Consider the following 25,241-nt stretch of genomic DNA (forward strand, 5'->3'; position numbering starts at 1 on the left):
AACGGATCGGCCCATGTATGGGGCCCTTAAGTGCCATGTGGTATGAGACACAGTAGGAAGGAGGTCCCTGCCCCATAGAGCTTACAGTCTAAGTGGTTGGGTAACATACAGGCACAAATTGGAAGGTTAGAGTGCACCAGGTATGGGCATTTGCCCTTAAACGCAGGACTGGGCAAAATAATGTTTTAGTGCTCCAGAAGGTACAGTCTGAGTTTTATCTTAAAGAGAGTGGGTGAGTGTTCCCTACGGAGGGATTCAGGGTCCTCAGGGTTCCAGAGGTAAGGAGCAGTGAAGCATAAGTATAGTGAATTCTCACTATGGCTGGGAAAGAAATGTAGTGCAACATCTTGGAATCTTTAATCCAGATCATTAGTGTATGATTGGTTTTTCATGGTGTGAGACATTAGAATCAGAGTAATATGCACGTAAGTGGAGCTTCAGTAATTCTGGGACATCAGTGAAGTAATTATTGTTGCTATCCCACTATTTTTCATAGGTGAGAACATTTCCCTGACCACGTTGCAGGCAGTGGGTGGCTTTCAGTAGATATAAGTGAAATCAGTGGAAATTTTCCACCTTAATCAGGCTTGTCAGGGCTCAGATATGGCACAGAGCAGATTTTCTGACAATTTTGAACATATGGTGAGAAACAAGAACCTTCAATCCTTCACTCTCCAGCTGTCGTTGAATTACGACTTGCTTCTGCCTCTGACAGCCAGAGGCTGGGACTTGTAGCTCTGCAACAGCTTGACAGCCTCTGGTTGGGAAAGGTTTCTGTGGAGAGTTGCTTACTCTTCCAAAAAGGGACTTCCATGCTTTCATAGTGGCCACGTCTTCCATCCAAAACAAATAATTCTCAAAACAAATAATTCTCAAATAAAACGTTTTACAATCTATTCTAGATAGTAATTCTATTACTTATTCTTTCATACATTCTGGTGGTTTTCTGTTGCCAGTATTTGGGTTTTTATTTCCCTAATTATATACCTTTAGCATAGTTGTTTATACAGGATCCCTTATCCGTAAACCCGTTATCCAGAAAGCTCCGAATTACGGAAAGATTTCCTTTTCTCTGTAGTTATAAAACAGTATCTTGTAATTGATCCCAACTAAGATAAATTACCCCTTATTGGGGGCAGAACAGTCCTATTGGGTTTATTTCATGGTTTAATGATTCCGTTTTCTCTGTAATAATAAAACAGTACCTGTACTTGATCCCAACTAAGATATAATTACCCCTTATTGGGGGCAGAACAGCCCTATTGGGTTTATTTCATGGTTAAATGATTCCCTTTTCTCTGTAATAATAAAACAGTACCTGTACTTGATCCCAACTAAGATATAATTACCCCTTATTGGGGCAGAACAGCCCTATTGGGTTTATTTAATGGTTAAATGATTCCCTTTTCTCTGTAATAATAAAACAGTACCTGTACTTGATCCCAACTAAGATATAATTACCCCTTATTGGGGCAGAACAGCCCTATTGGGTTTATTTCATGGTTAAATGATTCCCTTTTCTCTGTAATAATAAAACAGTACCTGTACTTGATCCCAACTAAGATATAATTACCCCTTATTGGGGCAGAACAGCCCTATTGGGTTTATTTCATGGTTAAATGATTCCCTTTTCTCTGTAATAATAAAACAGTACCTGTACTTGATCCCAACTAAGATATAATTACCCCTTATTGGGGGCAGAACAGTCCTATTGGGTTTATTTAATGTTTTATTGATTTTTTTAGTAGACTTAAGGTATGTAGTTCCAAATTATGGAAAGACCCCTTATCTGGAATACCCTTGGTCCCGAGCATTCTGGATAACGCGTCCTATACCTGTACAATAAATTAAAAAGATGAGAAAATCAGTAATACTAATATTCTAACATCATACTTGTTTTCACAGAGCCACTCTCGATGCCAGCTCCAAGTATTCTGCCACTTACATCGCACTCTTTAAATGTGACGTGGGTAAAGCCCAACAACAGTGCAGCGAGAGGAGACATTACTGGCTACACGATCAATGTTTCAGAAGAGGATGTGACTAACAAGGATGGGATGTTTGAGGTATAAATAGAGGAAACTATTATTGTTTTGATGACTGCCTACTCCTGTTGACTAGGGATGTAGCAAACCTCAAAAAAAAAGTTAGCAAACCTGTTCGCGAACTTACGACAAAAAGCGTGAATATTCGCGAACTTTGCGAACCCCATAGACTTCAATGGGAAGGCGAACTCTAAAACCTAGAAAAGCCATTTCTGGCCAGAAAACTGATTTTAAAGTTGTTTAAAGGGTGCCATGACCTGGACAGGGGCATGCAGGAGGCGGATCAAGGGCAAAAATTTCTCTGAAAAATACTTTGTTGACACAGCGTTGCGTAAAACCGCGAAGGCAGCTGGCAGACCTAGCGGAAATACGCAGCGTTTTTTGCTATTTCGCACTATTAGCACCATGGAAACAGGATTTGCTTACACCAGTACTAGGCTGAAAAACGCCATGTGTGGCTTGTGCTGCGTTTTTAGGCTGTGAAAAAATGCAGCAGAAAAACGCAGCAGAAAAACGCAGCGAACCCAAATTGCGAACATCGCGAAAAGTTCGTGAAGTTCCGAACTTGCGAACACCCGATGTTCGCGCAAATTAGTTCGCCGGCGAACAGTTCGCTACATCTCTACTGTTGACATCAGTTCTACAAGCTATGGCCTTTTTTGGGGAAAAAGGGAAAAGTTAGTTGAGGTTTGTAACCCGTACTAAAACAGGCAGGTGTTGACTTTTATTATTCAAATTGCTCTTCATTAATAAACCTAACTGCTTATTGGTTGCTTTTGCCCAATAGATGTGGGCAAAAAAGTGCTTAACTCCATTTACTATAGCACAGAAGGGGTTTTGTTTTACTAGATCTACCCTTCAAGTGATGACAGAATGTACTGAAAAATGTAAGGTAGTCTTGTTACAAACAACAAAAAGGGCCACCATTGCCGTCACTGGGGCATATTCATAATATAGAGAGCACCCACGGTCCTACTAGAAAGATGAACAGAGTGTCAGTTCATGTGTGCTAGGGGAACCAAAGACCACTGACACTTTAGGTGTAGATTTTAGTGTTAAGATGGCCATACAACTAAAGGTCACCAAATGAGCAGATCTTTCCCTGATATTAGTGTCAGACTGGCCCACCAGGATACCAGGAAAACTCCTGGTGGGCCCAGGGGTCAGTGAGACCTTCTGCTTCTGACCATTTGGCCTACTTCCTGGTCATTCCCTATTTCTGAATGGGAACAAAGGGAGGAATAGATGGAAGGATAGATGCTAGCATGTAAATAAAAGAGACTAGGGGAATAACGAGGTTGGGGGAGGAAAGGAGGAAAAATAGTTTGGAGAGTGGGCCCATGGTCTAAGGTTTTCTGGTGGGCCCCTGAGGTCCCAGTCCAACACTGCCTGATATGTCCATCTTAAGCTGGGCAATATAGGGCTGATCAAATTATTTGGCCCTTACGTGAACAAAGGGATCACAACCTAGGTAAATACATGTTGTCATGAGTGGACCTCATCAACGAACCAATGCAGTCCTTGCCCTAATGGGAAAATCAAGTCTGCCTGATTGCTGGAAAGACCAAGGCTTTTATTGGCCTATGTATGGCCACCTTTAGGTCAGGTAACTGGTTGACTATCATTCCAAAGATAAGATTGTGTGAGTTTGGTACCCCATGAATGGTATTTTAATAGAAGATTCCCCTGTGCAATAAAGGTCTTCAAATGAGTAGTACCCACTGATTCAATCAGGTTACTCTTTATTTAATAGAAAAATGTGCTGCCGTATAAGTATTGCCATGTTGCATCTGCAACCAATAAAAAATCACAACAAAAGACATGATCATGAATTTATTCGTATTCTCTTCTCAATTTTTTCTAGAAGTATCCCTCAAAAAATTCAAGCTATTTTATTTAGTTTTAGTTTGATTTTTGTAAAAATAAATAGAGTGATGTCATTTTTCATACAAGTCTTCTCAGCAATTTGATAGCGATTAGTAAGCGAAATATTTCGGCAGAATTTCTGTGTTTCGGCATTGGCAGGTTTTTTTCGTAAAATATTTCCCTCATCAAAAAAAGTCATATGTGTCTTTTTTTTTGATGGACGCCACAATTTTTTTTTCGTTTTGCAAATTTTTCGCCATTTTGCAAATTTTTTCAAAGTTTTGCAAACTTTTTGGCGAAGCAAAATGGCAGATTCACTCATCACTAGTAGTGATCAAGAAGAAATCATACCCCCCCAAAAAATAAATTGAAATGCGTTTTGAGTTGAATTTTTTTCCTAATTAAAAAAAAATACTCAAATTCAAAAAAATTCAAAATAGACCAACCCAAACAGAGCTGAATATTTAGAAAAGTAATGTTGTTTTCTTTCTTTAATAATCAATTGTCCCCCATCAGGTGTTATATGTGGCCGAAGATCATGAATTATTTCATGTAGCAACAGGATTAAAACCTTACCGTTCGTATTCCTTCACAATTACTCTGTGCAACAAAGTCGGCTGTGTGACCAGTGTGCCCGGTGTGGGGAAGACTTTAGCAGCAGGTGAGTGAATAGACCAATAGGGAGTGGGGGTTAAATGACATTAAAACTATGACAACAAGCCGAATCTTACAAATGGCTCCATTGTTCCCCGTGTCGTCCTTATCTTGTTTATGGCAATTAAGAACACAGATGCTATTTTATGGAAGATATTCCTACAACAGCCCTGGCATCTGGCTCCTTGGCAGAATCCTTAAGCAGCTGTATTGGTTGATGGCAGATTTGCCTCTGGGTCTTGTGGGGTAATGATGCTGATGGGCTGTCTAGTTTGCATTATAACTTAAAATGTGATGTAGATTTGTGTTTCTGTTTGATGCTAAGCAAATTGTGCATTTTTGTCAGATTAAGCAAAGAATGTCATTTTGATCTATTTTGCTGCCTGCGTATGTGTGTGAACTGCTGTGTTCCATTACGTTACCCGGAGACAGTCATGTTACACTTTGGTCTTCGAGAATTGTTGTTTATTTTGAATTCTGTATTTATTTCTAACATCATTTGAACATTGCTAAAGGATTTATATTAAAAGTAGCTTAGACCAACTACAACAGACTGTTACATGTAGGGAGGTGGGACTGATAAGAGTAGATCCTTAGCAAGCATAAGGGATCATTGGGAGATGGCCTTCTAAGAAGACTTAGCAGGAAGCAGGACAGAACCACATAGACATGGATATACAGATACAGCTTAGTTCCTTTACAGGTATAGGACCTGTTATCCAGAATGCTTGGGGCCGAGGGTATTCCGGATAAGGGGTCTATCCGTAATTTGGATCCCCATACCTTAAGGGGCTGATTTACTAACCCACGAACGGGTCGAAATGAGTCCGATTGCGTTTTTTTCGTAAAGATCGGTATTTTGCGATTTTTTCGTATGTTTTGCGATTTTTTCGGCGTCTTTACGAATTTTTCGTTACCAATACGATTTTTGCGTAAAAACGCAAGTTTTTCGTAGCCATTACGAAAGTTGCGTAAAATCTTGCGATTTTTCGTAGCGTTAAAACTTGCGCAAAAAGTTGCGCTTTTTTCGTAGCGTTAAAACTTACGCGAAACTTCGCACCTTTTAAGTTTTAACGCTACGAAAAAGGCGCAACTTTTCGCGTAAGTTTTAACGCTACGGAAAAATCGCAAGATTTTACGCAACTTTCGTAAAGGCTTTTACGCAAAAATCGTATTGGTAACGAAAAATTCGTAAAGACGCCGAAAAAATCGCAAAACATACGAAAAAGTCGCAAAATGTTCGTTTTCAAGTCGGAACTTTTCCAATTCGGGTCGGATTCGTGGGTTAGTAAATCAGCCCCTATGTCTACTAAAAAAATCAATAAACATTAATTAAACCCAATAGGACTGTTCTGCCCCCAATAAGGGGTAATTATATCTTAGTTGGGATCAAGTACTGGTACTGTTTTATTATTACAGAGAAAAGGGAATCATTTAACCATGAAATAAACCTAATAGGGCTGTTCTGCCCCAATAAGGGGTAATTATATCTTAGTTGGGATCAAGTACAGGTACTGTTTTATTATTACAGAGAAAAGGGAATCATTTAACCATTAAATAAACCCAATAGGACTGTTCTGCCCCAATAAGGGGTAATTATATCTTAGTTGGGATCAAGTACAGGTACTGTTTTATTATTACAGAGAAAAGGGGATCATTTAACCATTAAATAAACCCAATAGGGCTGTTCTGGCCCCAATAAGGGGTAATTATATCTTAGTTGGGATCAAGTACAGGTACTGTTTTATTATTACAGAGAAAAGGGGATCATTTAACCATTAAATAAACCCAATAGGGCTGTTCTGGCCCCAATAAGGGGTAATTATATCTTAGTTGGGATCAAGTACAGGTACTGTTTTATTATTACAGAGAAAAGGGAATCATTTAACCATGAAATAAACCCAATAGGGCTGTTCTGCCCCAATAAGGGGTAATTATATCTTAGTTGGGATCAAGTACAGGTACTGTTTTATTATTACAGAGAAAAGGGAATCATTTAACCATTAAATAAACCCAATAGGGCTGTTCTGCCCCAATAAGGGGTAATTATATCTTAGTTGGGATCAAGTACAGGTACTGTTTTATTATTACAGAGAAAAGGGAATCATTTAACCATTAAATAAACCCAATAGGGCTGTTCTGCCCCCAATAAGGGGTAATTATATCTTAGTTGGGATCAAATACAGGTACTGTTTTATTTTTACAGAGAAAAAGGAAATCAATTTTTAAAATCTGAATTATTTGATTAAAATGGAGTCTATGGGAGACAGGCTTTCCGTAATTCGGAGCTTTCTGGATATCGGGTTTCCGGATAAGGGATCCCATACCTGTATATAGTCAATTTCAAAATTATACAATAACTACTAATGATGAGCGAATCCGTCCCATTTCACTTCCCCCCAAAATTGACAAAGCTGCAGAGAAGCTTGGAAAAGCTGAAAAATATGTGAAATGTGGCTACCGTGTGACTTCATTGATGTGCGCCTTGTTTTTACACGACCGTGCCTTTTTTTTATGTGAATGCACCTTTTTTGATGCAGCTACACATTTTTGCTGCAAAATTTTGCTGAAGTTTTACAAAATAATTTGCCAATGGCAAAACGCCGAATTTCATTGCAAATCCATCCCTTCTAATACAAATTGCTAATCCCTAATAACTACTGAAGCCATCACATTTAATTTTTTGTCTAAATTTGTCCTCTATCTTCCTATTGGCCAGTTCTATGCAACCTATCCTGTAAAGCAGTGATCCCCAACCAGTGGCTCAGGGGCAACATGTTGCTCCCCAACCCCTTGGATGTTGCTCTCAGTGCCCCCAAACCAGGGAGTTATTTTTGAATTCCTGACTTGGGGGCAAGTTTTGGTTGAATAAAAACAAGATTTCCTACCAGATAAAGCCCCTGTAAGCTGATAGGGTGCATAGAGTCCCCTAATAGCCAATCACAGCCCTTATTTGGCTCCTCCATGAACTTTTATGGTGCTTGTGTTGCTCCCCAAGGCTTTTTACATTTGATTGTGGCTCACGAGTAAGAAAGGTTGGGGAGCCCTGAGTCAGTATAACTTGTGGTCTCAATAAATTGTTAATATTCTGCTTTTATATATTTTTTTCTACCAGTATTACGAAGAAAAAAAAATTCAAGTTTCCCAAGAATGTTCCAGCAGCACGCTCAAATGAATTTGATTCAGCCTTTGACAGAAACACTTGAGCAAAATTGTTATCCCTCTGATGATTCAGCTTGGCTAATTATCCAATTAGATATTTCAAGAGTAAAGCCTCTGCTAGAGAACAGCGCCTATGATTAACAACGTGTAAAATCATCTGAGAAATTTTTTAGTATCGCCAACTTCAGAGATAAAATAGAAATTTGTAAATCTCCAAAATCTGTCTCAGACAATATTGCCGTTTTAGACTGTATTTTACAGTAAGCTCCCCGGTGGAAATTGAAGAGGACTCTCCGAATTTATTTATCGCTTTTTTCGGCTATAAAAATATGTAATTTTACGGTGAACCGAAAAGTCCTTAATATTTAACTGCTTGCGTGCTGCCGATTAACCGGTTGCCTAATCCGCGGCCGCATTATATTTCCCTTGATTAAAGTCTTTTGGTTCAAAGCGATACTTTTTAATTGCCTAATGATATAAGTCAGTTCTTAGGAAATAACCGTGCATTTAGGAGTTCATTTGCAATATAACTGAAAAATTCATTGCATGGCAGTAAAACAATTTACTGTTAATTACAAGGAGAAGAATTTGCTGTAGCATGCTCACAGACTGCCATGAATCATGCAGCACTCCTAGAGATTTATAACGGATGTGTAAGTGGGATGAATTAGCAGGGTTTAATAACAGAGACACAAATCATGCAGACTTCAAGGAGCTTTAATTGATATACTTGAATGTGACGGGCATGAATCACTCAGCCATTCAACAGCACTGTAACATATGGCCATCTCAATATGCTGCATCTTAAATCGGTTGGTGAGTCGTTGGTCGTCCCATATGGCACAAGCAATATATTTTTTTTTTTTTGTAAGTTTCTTCCTGCTTCCTATTTTTTTTCATAGAAAAGTTGATGAAACCAAAGGACGGATATCATTAATTACAATTGTTTTGCCTTTTGAACAAGAGACAGAGGTTCGGGGCAATAGGACTGCATCTTCAAGGCTTGTAGAGATGCACATTTTTTCAGTTTTTACTATTATAAAAGCATTGGGAGATAGGAGGGCAGAAAACAAAGTGGGAATGAAAGTGGATGTGGTTGGACTGAATAAAAAAAACTGAGGATGTAGAAAGAGAAGATATGAATGGAATAGAGAGGATATTGGTGTATATTTTTTTTGTAAGTTTCTTCCTGCTGCCTATTTTTTTTTCATAGAAAATCTGATGAAACCAAAGGACGGATATCATTAATTACAATTGTTTTGCCTTTTGAACAAGAGACAGAGGCTCGGGGCAATAGGACTGCATCTTCAAGGCTTGTAGAGATGCACATTTTTTCCAGTTTATACAATTGTACAAGCATTGGGAGATAGGAGGGCAGAAAAAAAAGTGGGTGGGAAAGTGGATGTGGTTGGACTGAATAAAAAAAACTGAGGATGTAGAAAGAGAAGATATGAATGGAATAGAGAGGATATTGGTGTATATTTTTTTTGTAAGTTTCTTCCTGCTTCCTATTTTTTTTCATAGAAAAGTTGATGAAACCAAAGGACTGATATCATTAATTACAATTAATTTGCCTTTTGAACAAGAGACAGAGGTTCGGGGCAATAGGACTGCATCTTCAAGGCTTGTAGAGACACACATTTTTTTCAGTTTATACAATTGTACAAGCATTGGGAGATAGGAGGGCAGAAAACAAAGTGGGAGTGAAAGTGGATGTGGTTGGACTGAATAAAAAAAACTGAGGATGTAGAAAGAGAAGATATGAATGGAATAGAGAGGATATTGGTGTATATTTTTTTGTACGTTTCTTCCTGCTTCCTATTTTTTTTCATAGAAAAGTTGATGAAACCAAAGGACTGATATCATTAATTACAATTAATTTGCCTTTTGAACAAGAGACAGAGGCTCGGGGCAATAGGACTGCATCTTTAAGGCTTGTAGAGACACAATTTTTTTCAGTTTATACAATTGTACAAGCATTGGGAGATAGGAGGGCAGAAAAAAAAGTGGGTGTGAAGGTGGATGTGGTTGGACTGAATAAAAAAAACTGAGGATGTAGAAAGAGAAGATATGAATGGAATAGAGAGGATATTGGTGTATATTTTTTTGGTAAGTTTCTTCCTGCTTCCTATTTTTTTTCATAGAAAAGTTGATGAAACCAAAGGATGGATATCATTAATTACAATTGTTTTGCCTTTTGAACAAGAGACAGAGGCTCGGGGCAATAGGACTGCATCTTCAAGGCTTGTAGAGACACACATTTTTTCCAGTTTATACAATTGTACAAGCATTGGGAGATAGGAGGGCAGAAAAAAAAGTGGGTGGGAAAGTGGATGTGGTTGGACTGAATAAAAAAAACTGAGGATGTAGAAAGAGAAGATATGAATGGAATAGAGAGGATATTGGTGTATATTTTTTTTGTAAGTTTCTTCCTGCTTCCTATTTTTTTGATAGAAAAGTTGATGAAACCAAAGGACGGATATCATTAATTACAATTGTTTTGCCTTTTGAACAAGAGACAGAGGCTCGGGGCAATAGGACTGCATCTTTAAGGCTTGTAGAGACACAATTTTTTTCAGTTTATACAATTGTACAAGCATTGGGAGATAGGAGGGCAGAAAAAAAAGTGGGTGTGAAGGTGGATGTGGTTGGACTGAATAAAAAAAAACTGAGGATGTAGAAAGAGAAGATATGAATGGATTTACTAACTGATTAGGCTAAGCAAATTTAGAATAGAGAGGATATTGGTGTAGAACTGTATTAAAATCCAAGTTTATGATAATTTGCTTCTTCTCCTCCAATACAATTAGGAGTTGTCTATGTTACAATAGATTTGACTACACCATTTGTTTTTTCTTAACGTGACATTAAAATCATCAAGTTTTGGGTACTTATTCATGTATATATGAAAGTTTTCATTTATCCAGGTCACAGTACATATAGTAGAAAAAAATCTAGAGCAATTGGACTTGCTGAGTGATCATTGAAGACGTTTCACTCATCCGAACAGCTTCTTCAGTTCAACTGATTTCCGCAACCAGTCAATTGAACTGAAGAAGCTGCTCGGATGAGTAGTGAAACGTCTTCAGTGATCACTCAGCAAGTCCAGTTGCTCTAGAGCAGGGGTGGCCAGGCTTGGTCCGGTCGCAATCGACCGGACCAACGCAGAATGCAGAAGTGTGGCGTGAATGCGCACGTACGCGGCGCAGCATACGTACGCATTCACGCAGCACTTCTGCATCCCCGGCTTGATCGCGGCCCACCATAAATCCACGGGGGATCAACTGGTGGACCGCGATCGACGTATTGGCCACCCCTGCTCTAGAGTTACTTATACTAGAAGTACTTATTCATATTTCCCAGTATGTTGAGAGTACATTATAGATGGGAGCATACATACAAACATACTGTACATACATACATACAACCTTAGGAAAGTATTTTCCACCAGGAATGGAGGATGAAATGTATCCTACGGTGGTTACCAAAAGATGCCTTTCCACAGTAGAGCGTATTACTGTATACTTACATATGCCAGTTGGTTTCTTTATGTGAGAAGTAGTGATGAGCGAATTTTTTTGCCAGGCATGGATTCCCTGCAAAATTTCACCATCTGTGAAACTTCAGCAAAAAATTGCCATGAAAAGAATTTGCAGAGTGAAGAAAAAGTCAAGGCCGCATTAAATAAGTCACGGTTCCATCAAAAAAGTTGCGTCAAATAAGTTTATGGTCACTCAAAATAAGTTACAGTCGCATCAAAACCACCAAAGTTGTATTAAAAAGTTGCTTGCATCAAAAAAAGTTGTTCAGTAGCCACATTTTGGGAATTTTTCGCCATTTTTTAGCATTTTCGCAAATTTCTCGATGAAGGGAAACAGGACAGATTTGCTCATCACTAGTGGGGAGGCCAAGTCTGCCTAAACCTTTTATGACCTCTATGTCCTATATCACCTTTATATTACTAGTTGTAAATGATATAGTTCTTTTGGGGATATAGAGATTGCTATAGCCAAAACAAGCAGCTGGCAGCCACCATGCATGTGGGGGTATGTACGGTATGTAGTATTTTCAGTAAAGGTATGGGATCCATTTTCCCGTTATCCAGAAAGATCCGAATTACAGAAAGCCTGTCTCTCATAGACTCAATTTTAATCAAATAATTCAAAATTTTAAAATTGATTTCCTTTTTTTTTGTAATGATAAAAGAGTACCTTGTACTTGATCCCAACTAAGATATAATTACCCCTTATTGGGGGCAGAACAGCCCTGTTGGGTTTATTTAATGGTTAAATGATTCCCTTTTCTCTGTAATAATAAAACAGTACCTGTACTTGATCCCAACTAAGATAAAATTACCCCTTATTGGGGGCAGAATAGTCCTATTGGGTTTATTTAATGGTTAAATGATTCCCTTTTCTCTGTAATAATAAAACAGTACCTGTACTTGATCCCAACTAAGATATAATTACCCCTTATTGGGGGCAGAACAGCCCTATTGGGTTTATTTAATGGTTAAATGATTCCCTTTCCTCTGTAATAATAAAACAGTACCTGTACTTGATCCCAACTAAGATATAATTACTCCTTATTGGGGCAGAACAGCCCTATTGGGTTTATTTAATGGTTAAATGATTCCCTTTCCTCTGTAATAATAAAACAGTACCTGAACTTGATCCCAACTAAGATATAATTACCCCTTATTGGGGGCAGAATAGCCCTATTGGGTTTATTTAATGGTTAAATGATTCCCTTTTCTCTGTAATAATAAAACAGTACCTGTACTTGATCCCAACTGAGATATAAATAATCATAGTAACATAGTAACATAGTAAGTTGGGTTGAAAAAAGACATTCGTCCATCAAGTTCAACCATAATGCCTATATATAACCTGCCTAACTACTAGTTGATCCAGAGGAAGGCAAAAAACCCCATCTGAAGCCTCTCTAATTTGCCACAGAGGGGAAAAAATTCCTTCCTGACTCCAAGATGGCAATCGGACCAGTCCCTGGATCAACTAGTACTAAGAGCTATCTCCCATAACCCTGTATTCCCTCACTTGCTAAGAATCCATCCAGCCCCTTCTTAAAGTTATATAATGTATCAGCCAGCACGACTGATTCAGGGAGGGAATCCCACAACTTCACAGCTCTCACTGTAAAAAATCCTTTCCGAATGTTTAAATGGAACCTCCCTTCTTCTAAACGGAGTGGGTGCCCTCGTGTCCGTTGGAAGGACCTACTGGTAAATAAAACATTAGAAAGGTTATTATATGATCCCTTTATATATTTATAAATAGTTATCATGTCACCTCTTAAGCGCCTCTTCTCCAGTGTAAACAGACCCAACTTGGCCAGTCTTTCTTCATAACTGAGACTTTCCATACCCTTTACCAGCTTAGTTGCCCTTCTCTGGACCCTCTCTAACTCAATAATGTCCCGTTTGAGCACTGGAGACCAAAACTGAACAGAATATTCTAGATGGGGCCTTACCAGCGCTCTGTAAAGGGGAAGAATAACCCCCTCCTCCCGTGAATCTATACCCCTTTTAATACAGCTCAAAACCTTGTTTGCCCTTGCAGCTGCTGCCTGGCATTGCTTGCTACAGCCAAGTTTATTATCTACAAGGACTCCAAGGTCCTTCTCCATTATGGATTTGCCTAGTGCAGTCCCATTAAGGGTATACGGGGCTTGCATGTTTTTACATCCCAGGTGCATGACCTTACATTTATCCACATTAAATCTCATCTGCCACTTAGCTGCCCAGATTGCCAGTTGGTCAAGATCCTGCTGCAGGGATGTCACATCCTGGATAGAATTGACTGGTCTGCAGAGTTTTGTGTCATCTGCAAACACTGATACATTACTCATAATACCCTCCCCTAAGTCATTTATGAACAAATTAAACAAAAGTGGACCCAGTACAGAACCCTGAGGGACCCCACTGAGGACCTTATTCCAAGTAGAGAATGTGCCATTAACAACCACCCTCTGTACCCGATCCTGTAGCCAGTTTTCTATCCATGTGCAAACGGCTTCACTAAGACCAATAGACCTTAGCTTAGAAAGCAGTCGTTTGTGGGGAACGGTATCAAATGCTTTGGCAAAATCCAAATAGATTATATCTACTGCATCCCCACTGTCCAGCTTCTTACTTACCTCATCATAAAAAGCAATTAAATTGGTCTGACATGACCTGTCCTTCATAAAGCCATGCTGATTACTGCTCATAATGCCATTCTCCACTACATAATTTTGAATGTGATCCCTTAACAAGCCTTCAAATAACTTGCCCACCACGGATGTCAAACTTACAGGCCTATAATTGCCAGGCTGAGATCTTACTCCCTTTTTAAATATGGGAATGACATTCGCCTTCTTCCAATCCCTAGGTACCATACCTGATGAAAGAGAGTCTGAGAATATCAGAAACAAGGGCCACTGCAATTCTGCCCCTAGCTCTCTCAGTGCCCGAGGGTGTATTCCATCTGGCCCAGGTGCCTTGTTTACATTTATCGTGTGTAACCCTTTAAGCACCATATCCTGTGCCAACCACTGTGTAGTTGGAGCTGAGGCAACAGTGCAGCTATTGGGTGGGACTTGTCCCACTGGCTCCTCTACTGTATACACAGAAGAAATAATCCTTATTGGATGCACAACAGTTCTACTGGGTTGAATTAATGTTGTATTGATTTTTTAGTAGACCTAAGGTATGGAGATCCAAATTACGGAAAGACCCCTTATCTGGAATATCCTTGGTCCCGAGCACTCTGGATAATGGATCCTATACCTGTAATGACTCCATGAGGTTATACATTAACTCACTTTTCCTGTGGGACCTCTGGAGTGCAAGAAACCTAAAGAATAGTTTAAAAACCTATGGTTAATAGTGTCACACCTACTGGGCCTTGGTAAGAGGTGAGGAAATCTCTTGGCAGAAGTAACAAAGGCTAAGTAGATATTGAAATAAACTGAAACTTGACCTAAAAGGTGTAGATGGAGCACAAGTGGATAAAATGTTACTCACCAGGGATATTAAATAAGTATTTTTGCTTAAAGTTGATTAATTGTCATTTTCTACAGCCTCCCATAAGGCCATATACCTTCATTTTGTGCTTAGAAGACTTCCTAAAGATCCAGCTTTCCAAAGCTGATGCTGTTTTTTTCTGCCATTTTTTTTAATCCCCTTCCATGCAACTTTAAGAGCAAATTGTTTCTGGTAATTACCTGTAATTGTTTGATTTCATAACAATAAATAATCTGGGCAGCGTATTTACACCTTGTTCAGCGCAATATTTTTATAGCCGTGTCAAGATATGTACAACATTAAATGATCTAATTAAAACAATGGATTTATAAAATAAATATACATTCCACATTAGCGTTGGCATTACCTCCATCTGTGACTAACGGTGGAAACCGAACACCAGCACACACAGGCAGCCTACAGTGACACAATGCTGGCACTGCTCCTACAGTCTGCACAATAACTATATATTAAAAAACTTTTTAATTGCAGTACCACCTCAGTATATGTTCTTTTTGTAGTATGCAGGGATTATTTGTGGGTTTCTACTGCTCCTGAGGTGTGAACAGGGGAACAATGTGAGTGATTACAGCCTGAGCCTGAGGTGTGAACACTGCCGGGGGTGAACAATGCAGAGATTAAAAGGTGTGAACAACACAGGGGATTACATATTTAAACAATACAGGGGGATTACAGCCTGAATCTGAGGTGAGAACCATGCAGGGGGCGGGGCAGTTAATCACAGTATTGATACCATTTAAAGCTTACACAAGAGTAAGTCATCAAAGCAGCCAGACAGGTGGGGGGCCACACAGAGGGGGGTCGCGGGCCGCCAGTTGGACAGCACTGCTTTAGAGGAAGCAGACCCCACGGTAACCCCCCCCCCAACCCACAGCAGTGCGGTCTGCTACGCAAATCTTGAATTTTTTGAGTTTGTAAGAATTTTCATGCTGTTACAAATAAAAAAACAAAACCTCTAAAACCACAAATTAAATAAAGAGTATTACAATTTGCCTAGGCCAGCTCCCATTGGCTTCTACGTGACCTCAACAGCTTTTAGATGATGTATTTTTACATTTGCTTTTTTTCGTGGTTGTGTATAATAATAAATGGTGAAAAATTAACGTTTACATTTTTTGTGCAAAAAATTCACGTTTTAAAAAAACCACAAATTGCGGAAAAAAAATATGAATATTTGTAAATGTCTTGCTTGAAGTTAACCTAATGATGAACCACCCCTTTAAAATGGCTAGGTAAATAGGAAGTGGCATTCTAGCCCTATACCCCATACAAATGAAATAAGGCTTCTTACCTGGACTTTACTTTCCATATTTTGCCACTGGCGAATTGTTTTGTGAAACTTCAGAGAAAATTCACTGCTGAAAGAATTTGTCACACGTCAAAAAAAGTTGCGTCGCATCAAAATAGGCGCGGTCGCATCAAAAAAAAGACGTGGGTGGCAAAAAAACAGATTCACTCATCACTACTTAGGTAAATTGCACATCAGTCTTAATGATGATTATACTTTTATGAACAGTCCAAGGGTATGTTTGTATGTATATGTTTATTTATAAAGTGCTACTTATGCACGCAGCGCTGTACGGTAGAATACATTAATACAAACAGGGGGTTATTAAGATAATAATAGATAAATACAAAGTATAACAATAAAGACAAATAAATAAGATACAGTTGCAATAAGTTAAGAGTCAAAGACACAAGAGGATGGAGGCCCCTGCCCCGTAGAGCTTACAATCTATATGGGAGGGTAAGAGCCAAAGACACAAGAGGATGGAGGCCCCTGCCCCGTAGAGCTTACAATCTATATGGGAGGGTAAGAGCCAAAGACACAAGAGGATGGAGGCCCCTGCCCCGTAGAGCTTACAATCTATATGGGAGGGGAACTTACAGACACAAATAGGCAAATATAAGTGCTGTAGGTCACAGTGGGTGACACTACAATATAAGTGCTAGTTCCCTGGTCAGGTGCTGGGTAGGAGAAGAGGGAACCCCTACCCATAGCAATGGAGGATGGATGGCTATGGTGGTAAATCTACCTTTTCCAAGGGCCCCCCCCTCCAACAACCAGGCAGCACAATTACTAAGATGTGAAGCTTTGCCTCGGAAAGCTTTGCCATACTTGCCTAATATCTACAGTTAGTACTAGTGGTTGTATTTATAGTTTATGTATGTGAGTGTATAGATTGGTAGATGTGGGTTAGGTGTGCTGGGTTTACTTGGATGGGTTGAACTTGAGGGACACTGGTCTTTTTTCAACCCTATGTAACTATACTTTGCGCAACCCTAATTTTAGCTGCGGCTATAGAATATTGGCGAATTTTTGCCAGAAAAGGACCAGTCGCCCTTAAGTAAACGTGTCCTCAGGTCTCTATCTTTATTTCATGATGCACATTTTTTTGCACTAAAACATAATTTTTTAACAGAAAAAAACATTTTTTCACCATTTATTATGCAACAAAACTGCAACACATCCAATAGAAAAAAAATACACCATCTAAAAGCTGTTGAGATCATGTAAAAGCCAATGGCAGGTGTCTTCTTTACAACTGGAAGATCTTTCTTTGCTTTGTGGTTTTAGAGGTTTTCGGTAGTTTTTGATGCTTTTATTGGTGCGACAATACTAAAAAGTTGCGTTTTTTCGTCGTCTTTTTTCGTTTGTGCTTTTTCAATTCAGATCTTTTTATTAATGGCTGATTTTAGTGGAAATGGGTTTAAAAAAAACTTTCAAATCACGAGAATCTGACTGTTGATGAATCTGCCCCATGTGCCGGATGGATTCTCCAGTCTCCTAAATCATTCTGTACCCTAATGGTTGCTACACAAATGAATATATTCATACAAGCAAGTAAAATGCTGCTCGGCCTCCGCTAAGCAAATTGATCGAGCAGCATCCAGGCAGCCGTAATGAAGAGTCCAGTGACTCATAACCATAATGGAAATGCCGGGCCTCTGTTGATATAGTTTATGGTCAAGCAAATTCTCCTAACAGAGAAGACGCTCCCAGCGGAAATATTATGAAATCCGAGACAGGTAAAATTGGCTTATAGCGGGATAATGCTGCCATCATCAACAAGAAGAGGCAAAAGGAGCAATATATTGGCCAGCTCCTTCTCATTAGAGCTTCCATTTTAATGCCGTACCGGCGGGGGCAACACCTCTCGACTAAACCCATTTTGGGAATTAAAAAACCCACACCGATGCCGCGATCTCAGCCATTTCAATAGGCTTCAGAGGAAAGAAATTCCATATTCTCCTTAGCGAGCCTGCCAGAATTTAATGTCGACAATTAAAATTTATTTTGATTCTTACCTAGTGTTTATTACTGTTTGTATACACAACAGACCGCGCTAATACAGAGATGCACTATTAGTTAGAATTGCCATCTGTTCGGAGTGAAATGCTGGCATCTGTCTTACATTTTAAAACTAAAATGATATTATTTCAACAAAAACAAAATTAACTGCCTCTTTTTTTTATTTTATTTTTTTTGCTTGCCGGCCTCGTTCTGCGCATAGGAGGAAATAGCTTACTGGTGGAATATAAAGTGACCTCCGCATTATTTATTTTTAGATTTGTGACTTAAACATCAGCTGTATGGGCCATCTGTCCCTTCTTTCCCTGCCCTCTGTTGTACGAGGCGAGTAGAAGTGTGTCTGTCTGCAATTCTGGAAGCTGCTCCCATTTATCAATATATGAAAGGCTGACATATAGTAATTATACAGATAGGAAACTCTTATTATATTTGCTTTTCCATGGGGGTTTTTTTTTGGAGTCTGACAGTAGAGAGAGTTCTTCCATTTTCTTTATGGGCCAATTTTCTATACAATTTAACTATATCACAATGAATTACAGACAGTTATCCTATGGACACAAACAGGTAGAAAAAGACATCTAAAACTCCGGCTTCTAAACCAAAATTTGTAAATGAGCCCCTCACAACACAGAAACCCCTAATATACCTACACAGAAACCACCTAATATACCCATTATCTGTTCACTTTATCTGTTCCTTCAAAAAGTATGAATAAATAGTGATGAGCGAATCTGTCCAGTTTCGCTTCGCCATTAAATTCGTGAAACGGCAAGAAAATTCGCGAAACAGTGAAAAATTAGTGAAATGCATTTGTCACATTTGCGAAAAATTCGTGAAACGCATCTGTCGTGCAATGTTTTTGTCACCAGCGTCTATTATTTCGCTCGCGTCTATTTTTTTTATTGCCCGCGGTTTTTTGACGCGACCACACCCAATTTTGACATGACCGCGCCTTTTTTTGCGCGACCGTGCCCTTTCTTTGTCGCACCCAATTTGACGCTTAACAAAAAAAAAACACTTCCGCGCAAGGAATTTTGCCGCTAATTTTTCACAAAACATCGCCAATGGCAAAATGCGGAAATTCTCTGCGAATCCATGCCTGGCGAATAAATTCGCTGATCACTATGAATAAATATCATTTTTATATGCTGAAATCCAGCGACAAAACAGTTATTCTATTTTTGCATCATTTGAAATCCTGGCAGGGGAGGAGGGACTAAAACATTGATGTTACAAATTGTAACAACTTCTCCACAGCTTACAGACAGCATGCAGGAACTGCATAACCCACAATGCATTGCACTGGGATGTTCCTTTCCTTATTGACATAATTTGTGCAGAGAATTGTGGAATTTGGAGGAGGCAGGCTGAAGGCAGGCTGACGGCAGTTGACTACTTTGAGTCTCAAAGTAGTCAGCCAGATCTAGGGATGTAGCGAACATCGCCAAAAATGTTCGCGGATCCGTTCGCGAACTTTGCGAACCCCATAGACTTCAATGGGAAGGCGAACTTTAAAACCTAGAAAAGCCATTTCTGCCCAGAAAACTGATTTTAAAGTTGTTTAAAGGGTGCCACGACCTGGACAGGGGCATGCAGGAGGGGGATCAAGGGCAAAAACTTCTCTGAAAAATACTTTGTAAAAAAAACGCCAAAAAAAAATCGCAAAAAAAAAAACGCCAAAAAATAACGCCAAAAAAATAACGCCAAAAAATAACGCCAAAAAAAAACGCAAGCTATTCCTATGTATATGCATAGGCGATAAAACGCGGCGGAAAAACGCGGCGCCAAAAAAAAAACGCGGCGAACCCAAAGTTCGCCGGCGAACAGTTCGCTACATCCCTAGCCAGATCAGCAGGAGAACATTTCAAATCATACATATACTGCAAAGTTGCTTGAAAGTATGTTTACTTTTCAAAAAGCTTAAGTTGTGTTTGGGTGAAGTTCCCCTTTAATAAAAAAACTAAAAAATGAAAATTGCTATGAAGGAGGAGATATCCCAAACAAAACTACACATTATTGACTGTATAGTCCCTAGGGACAACAGCATGTGGGAGAGGGCAGGAACGAAAGGGCTGCAGTCTTAATTGTTACCTTCCCTTCAGCTCATTGTGTAATTAACCTAAAAGGTAACCTCTGAATATTACTGTCTGCCTATAATGTCCTTTTATGTATTTATGTTATCGTGTCCCCTGGCAAGTGTCTTTTCAACTGAAGAAAACAACCCCAACCTTGACAGTTAGTGATGAGCGAAATTTTTCACCCGGTATAGATTTTTGTATTGAGCATTTCCCCATTGGACAATTTTTTCTCAAAACTTCCGCAAAAATTCACCGCAACAAAAATTTGCTGAGTAAGGAAAAAGTCACAGTCTGGTAAAAAAAAAAAGTGAAAAAAGTTGCTCAGTAGCCACATTTCGCTCATCACAATTGACAGTCTTTCCATTTTTCCATTGCCCCTATCCCTACTGCCCAGTAACATATTTCTTAATGACTGGGGCCCAAAAATACACTACATATTCAATGTAAGGCTGTAGAAGACTGGACAGCTACAAACTGACCAACTGGGCCTCCGTTGGCTAATCTAGTGGCTTAAAAACCCAGGGATCCCCAGCCTTTTTTTTACCCGTGAGCCACATTCAAACGTAAAAAGAGTTGGGGAGCAACACAAGCATGAAAAATGTTCCTGGGGTTACAAATGCCTTTATTTTCTGCATAGTGCTGTGAGCTGAAATAAAGCCTGCCGCAGGGCAAGTGCCTCAGAGGCCTTACCAGATACATACAAAGGGGCAAAATTATGATGTTATCCCTCAAGTCAATGGCATTTTTTAGGCAAGACAGTAATATATATGCTTTAATAGCCACTGAATGACATTGCCTAGTGCTATACAGTTTGTTATCCACAAAATCCCCAAACCCTTCTCGGTTAAGTCTCCAACACTAGTGATGAGCAAATTTTTTCGCCAGGCATGGATTCGCAGCGAATGTCCGCATTTCCCCATTGGCAAATTGTTTCGCGAAACTTCCGGAACAATTCGCCGCGTGGAATGTGTTTTTGTTGCGCGTCAAATTGGGCACGCTTGTGTCAAAAAGGGCGTGCTTGCATAAAAAGGGTGTGGTCGTGGTAAAAAGGACGCGGTCATGTCAAAAATTGGGTGCAGTCGTGGCAAAAAGCGCGGGCGACAAAAAGAATATACGTGGGAGACAAGAAATAGATGCAGGCGAAAAAAAAGATGCGGACGACGAAAAAAAAAACCGCGCACAACAATTTGTTTCGCAAATTTGCGGGACAGATTCGCTCATCACTGTCCAGCACACTACCCATAAGTGTAAATCTAGCATTTATGTTATTTTTACCTAAGTGCATAGCCCTGCATTTATCAACATTGAACCTCATTTGCCAGTTTGCTGCCCATTTTTCCAGTTTATAGAGGTGGGGCAGTCAATTACTCACAGTCTATAATTGTTTAGCCAGTGCTTGGGCATAAGGTCCCCCATTCTGGCACATAGATAAGATTTAGGGGTGAAACAAAACTTGCCTTAATAACAGTGTCCACAAAATGGCGCCTCCCTGCTTGCTGTCATTGTAAATTTCAAGACTGAAGGAAACAAGATTTCTATAATTTATATTGTGTAAGTAAAGTTTATTTTGCTCAACAAACAGATTTGTAATTATTTCTTAGGGTGACAGGTCCCCTTTAACTCCTAAGCCTCCTAAGCCCATTATAAATAAGGAATGTTCAGTTACTGTGGCTCCAATACCCGCAGAGGGTTACATTACATTCCGCACTCGTATTCTATTTTATTTTCATAATTATTATCTCACCATAATGTGTAACGGATAGAAATAAAATGCAGTCATTTTTTAAAAGAAGTTGTTATGATTAAAATAAAAGATTAAAGGAATCACTGAGCCACGGAGAAAACAGACATAAATTTAGTACAAAGGGGAAAAGAGGAATAATGTTAAATTTATTCTAAAGGAGGGAAAGCACAGTTTTGCTGGAGGCTGCCTCGTGGGTCAGCTCTGACCCCTGTGCCTCCTCCCTTGGAATCTCTATGAGTAGAGCGCTACTTTTATTCCTGACATTGTCATTTAGGCACCGACTGGAAATCGTGTCCCTTTGCGTGCTGCTACTTTCCGTGCCCTCCAATGACTGCTGAATGTTTGGTGGACGCAAATAATATCAAATGCAGTGTTTAGTGAAAGTTGCTGCTCCGTATGTATGCGTAAGGCTGCTTTGCTTTCACCGATTCCGTTATAGCTGTAATATTGGTGTGTAGGCGCCATCTCAGTGCCTTGTGCCTGAGTCTGAGCTTTCAGCCAGCGCTACCCATTAGAACTGCTTTCGGCTAACCTATTGTTTCTCCTACTCCCATGTAACTGGGGGAGTCCCAAGCCGGACTTGGATTTCTTACTATTGAGTGCTATTCTGATACCTACTGGGAGCTGCTATCTTGTTCCCTTCCCATTGTTCTGCTGATCGGCTGTTGGGGGGGGGGGGGATATTACTCCAACTTGCAGCGCAACAGTAAAGTGTGACTGAGTCTGAGCGTTCAGAAGGAGCCAGCGCTACACATTAGAACTGCTTTCGGCTAACCTATTGTTTCTCCTACTCCCATGTAACTGGAGGAGTCCCAAGCCAGACTTGGATTTCTTACTATTGAGTGCTATTCTGATACCTACTGGGAGCTGCTATCTTGCCCCCTTTCCATTGTTCTGCTGATCGGCTGCTGGGGGGGGGAGGGGGGATATCACTCCAACTTGCAGCGCAACAGTAAAGTGTGACTGAGTCTGAGCTTTCAGCCAGCGCTACACATTAGAACTGCTTTCGGCTAACCTATTGTTTCTCCTACTCCCATGTAACTGGAGGAGTCCCAAGCCAGACTTGGATTTCTTACTATTGAGTGCTATTCTGATACCTACTGGGAGCTGCTATCTTGCCCCCTTTCCATTGTTCTGCTGATCGGCTGCTGGGGGTGAGGGGGGGGTTATATCACTCCAACTTGCAGCGCAACAGTAAAGTGTGACTGAGTCTGAGCTTTCAGAAGGAGCCAGCGCTACACATTAGAACTGCTTTCAGCTAACCTATTGTTTCTCCTACTCCCATGTAACTGGAGGAGTCCCAAGCCGGACTTGGATTTCTTACTATTGAGTGCTATTCTGATACCTACTGGGAGCTGCTATCTTGCTCCCTTCCCATTGTTCTGCTGATCGGCTGCTGGGGGTGAGGGGTGGGGGGGATATCACTCCAACTTGCAGCGCAGCAGTAAAGTGTGACTGCAGTTTATCAGAGCACAGGTCACATGGCCCTAGCCACACCCCCCAAAAAACATGTAGTTGCTTGCGACATTATTGCCCAGTATTTGTGACATGCGCATAATAAGAACCACCATAAAAATAAATCAACCCACTAGTGATGAGCGAATCTGTACCGTTTCGCTTTGCCATAAAATTTGCGAAACGGCAAGAAAATTCGCGAAACAGTGAAAAATTCGCAAAACGCATTTGTTGCACGTCCTTTTTGTCGCCCAAGTCTATTTTCTGTGACCCATGTCTATTTTTTTGTCGCCCACGTTTTTTTTTGACGTGCCCAACTTTGACGCAAATGCACCTTTTTTCTGGCGCGACTGTACCCAATTTGATGCGAGCATGCCCTTTCTTGACACGACTGCACCCAAATTGCCGTGCAACTAAAAAAAATTTCACGCGATGAATTTTTCTGCGGCAAATTTTCACGGACGTTTTGCAAAACAATTCACCAATGGTGAAATGCGGAAATTCACTGCAAATCCATGCCTGGTGAAAAAATTTGCTCGCTACTACAACCCGGGTAATGTAACGCATATGCAATTGCATGTGCGCACAAAATGGCGCATAATCATGAATGCGCCGGTTTGTGTGCTGCGATGCGTTGATAAATGAGCCCCAATGTGTTTCATTTCTTATTGGGGGTGAAATTATAGACGTGACAATTAACCCTGTACAGGTGAATGTCTATTAATGTACTGAATGAAAGGCATTTGGAAAAGCCTAAAGCTGGCCATACACGGGCAGATCCGCTCACTTGGCGACCCGATATCCCCACCTACGGGTGGGCGATATCGGGGAGGCATGTAGGCGAATTTGGATCGAATTCTACACGCGGCAATGGGGCAGTCGGTTTGGGGACCGCATCAATGAGCCGATGGGGTCCCCGATCCGACTGGATTTTCTAACCTGCCCGATCGATATCTGGCCAATTTCAGGCCAGATATCGGTAGGCCAGGCCCCTTGGTTCTGCCCCTACACGGGCCGATTAGCTGTCGGACCAGTCCAAGGGGCCCATATCGGCAGCTACAATCGGTCTGTGTATGGGGACCTTAATGAAATACTAGGGAAACAGAGCAATAAAAATTTCAGGAGCAACAAAAGAGACAAATGTAAAATGTATATTTGCTAATACAGTCATTTCACCTGAATCCAAACACCCAGATGCATTGCCTGTAATACACGACTTGGTAAATCCCAGTGTGCGGCCATTGGTGCAGCATTGTCTGTATATTATATGGTAATGGCTCAGCCCTGCCGGTGCCCCTTCTGTTTGTACGAGAGACAGGAATGTGCTCACTGAGCGCCTATAAGATATAGACATACAGAAAATAGAAGTTATTTAAGATCAACTAGTCTAAAGGTGCTACAGTGACACCTTTTGGAAAGTAGACTTGCAGTCATACATATGTATTTCTCTCCTGGTCGTTTTATCAATATTTATCGCTCTTCATTCATAAAACCTGAGCATTCAGCAAAGTCCAGAAGGACAAGAGTTACAAGGAGATTCTGATCAGCTATTATCCTGGTTTCTGCTTCAAAACCCAGTGGGTGAGCTTTAGCCTATAGGATAAACCCATGTAAATGGGTTTGTTTGGAATTCCCTCCCAGAATTCCTTTTGTTTATTTGTATCGGTATGAGGCAGTCTCCTCAACCTTAATGATTTGAAGGAGGAACAAGGGACTCCACAGCCATTGAGTTCCAGGGGACCCTGGTCATTGAGACTTCACAATATAGAGCAATCTGAATGAGAAGAAGGAACAACTTTCTATATTAAAGGGGAACTAACTCCTCTGTAAAGAGGTCTACAATTCAGATGACCATCAATTTAATTTTAATGAGCACCCT

The 25,241-nt window shown here is 40.2% G+C and overlaps 1 protein-coding gene across 1 annotated transcript in view; it reads left to right on the forward strand.

The window, feature by feature from the left end:
* Nucleotides 1-25,241, forward strand: part of ush2a (usherin) — a 510,724-nt gene that overhangs the window by 129,753 nt on the left and 355,730 nt on the right. The window contains exons 18-19 of the mRNA XM_031902040.1: nt 1,906-2,066; nt 4,428-4,572. Of these exons, the coding sequence (XP_031757900.1) occupies nt 1,906-2,066; nt 4,428-4,572 (306 nt within the window). The remainder of the gene's footprint in view (nt 1-1,905; nt 2,067-4,427; nt 4,573-25,241) is intronic.

The sequence above is a fragment of the Xenopus tropicalis genome, chromosome 5, assembly GCF_000004195.4.
Source record: "Xenopus tropicalis strain Nigerian chromosome 5, UCB_Xtro_10.0, whole genome shotgun sequence".
NCBI lineage: Eukaryota > Metazoa > Chordata > Amphibia > Anura > Pipidae > Xenopus > Xenopus tropicalis.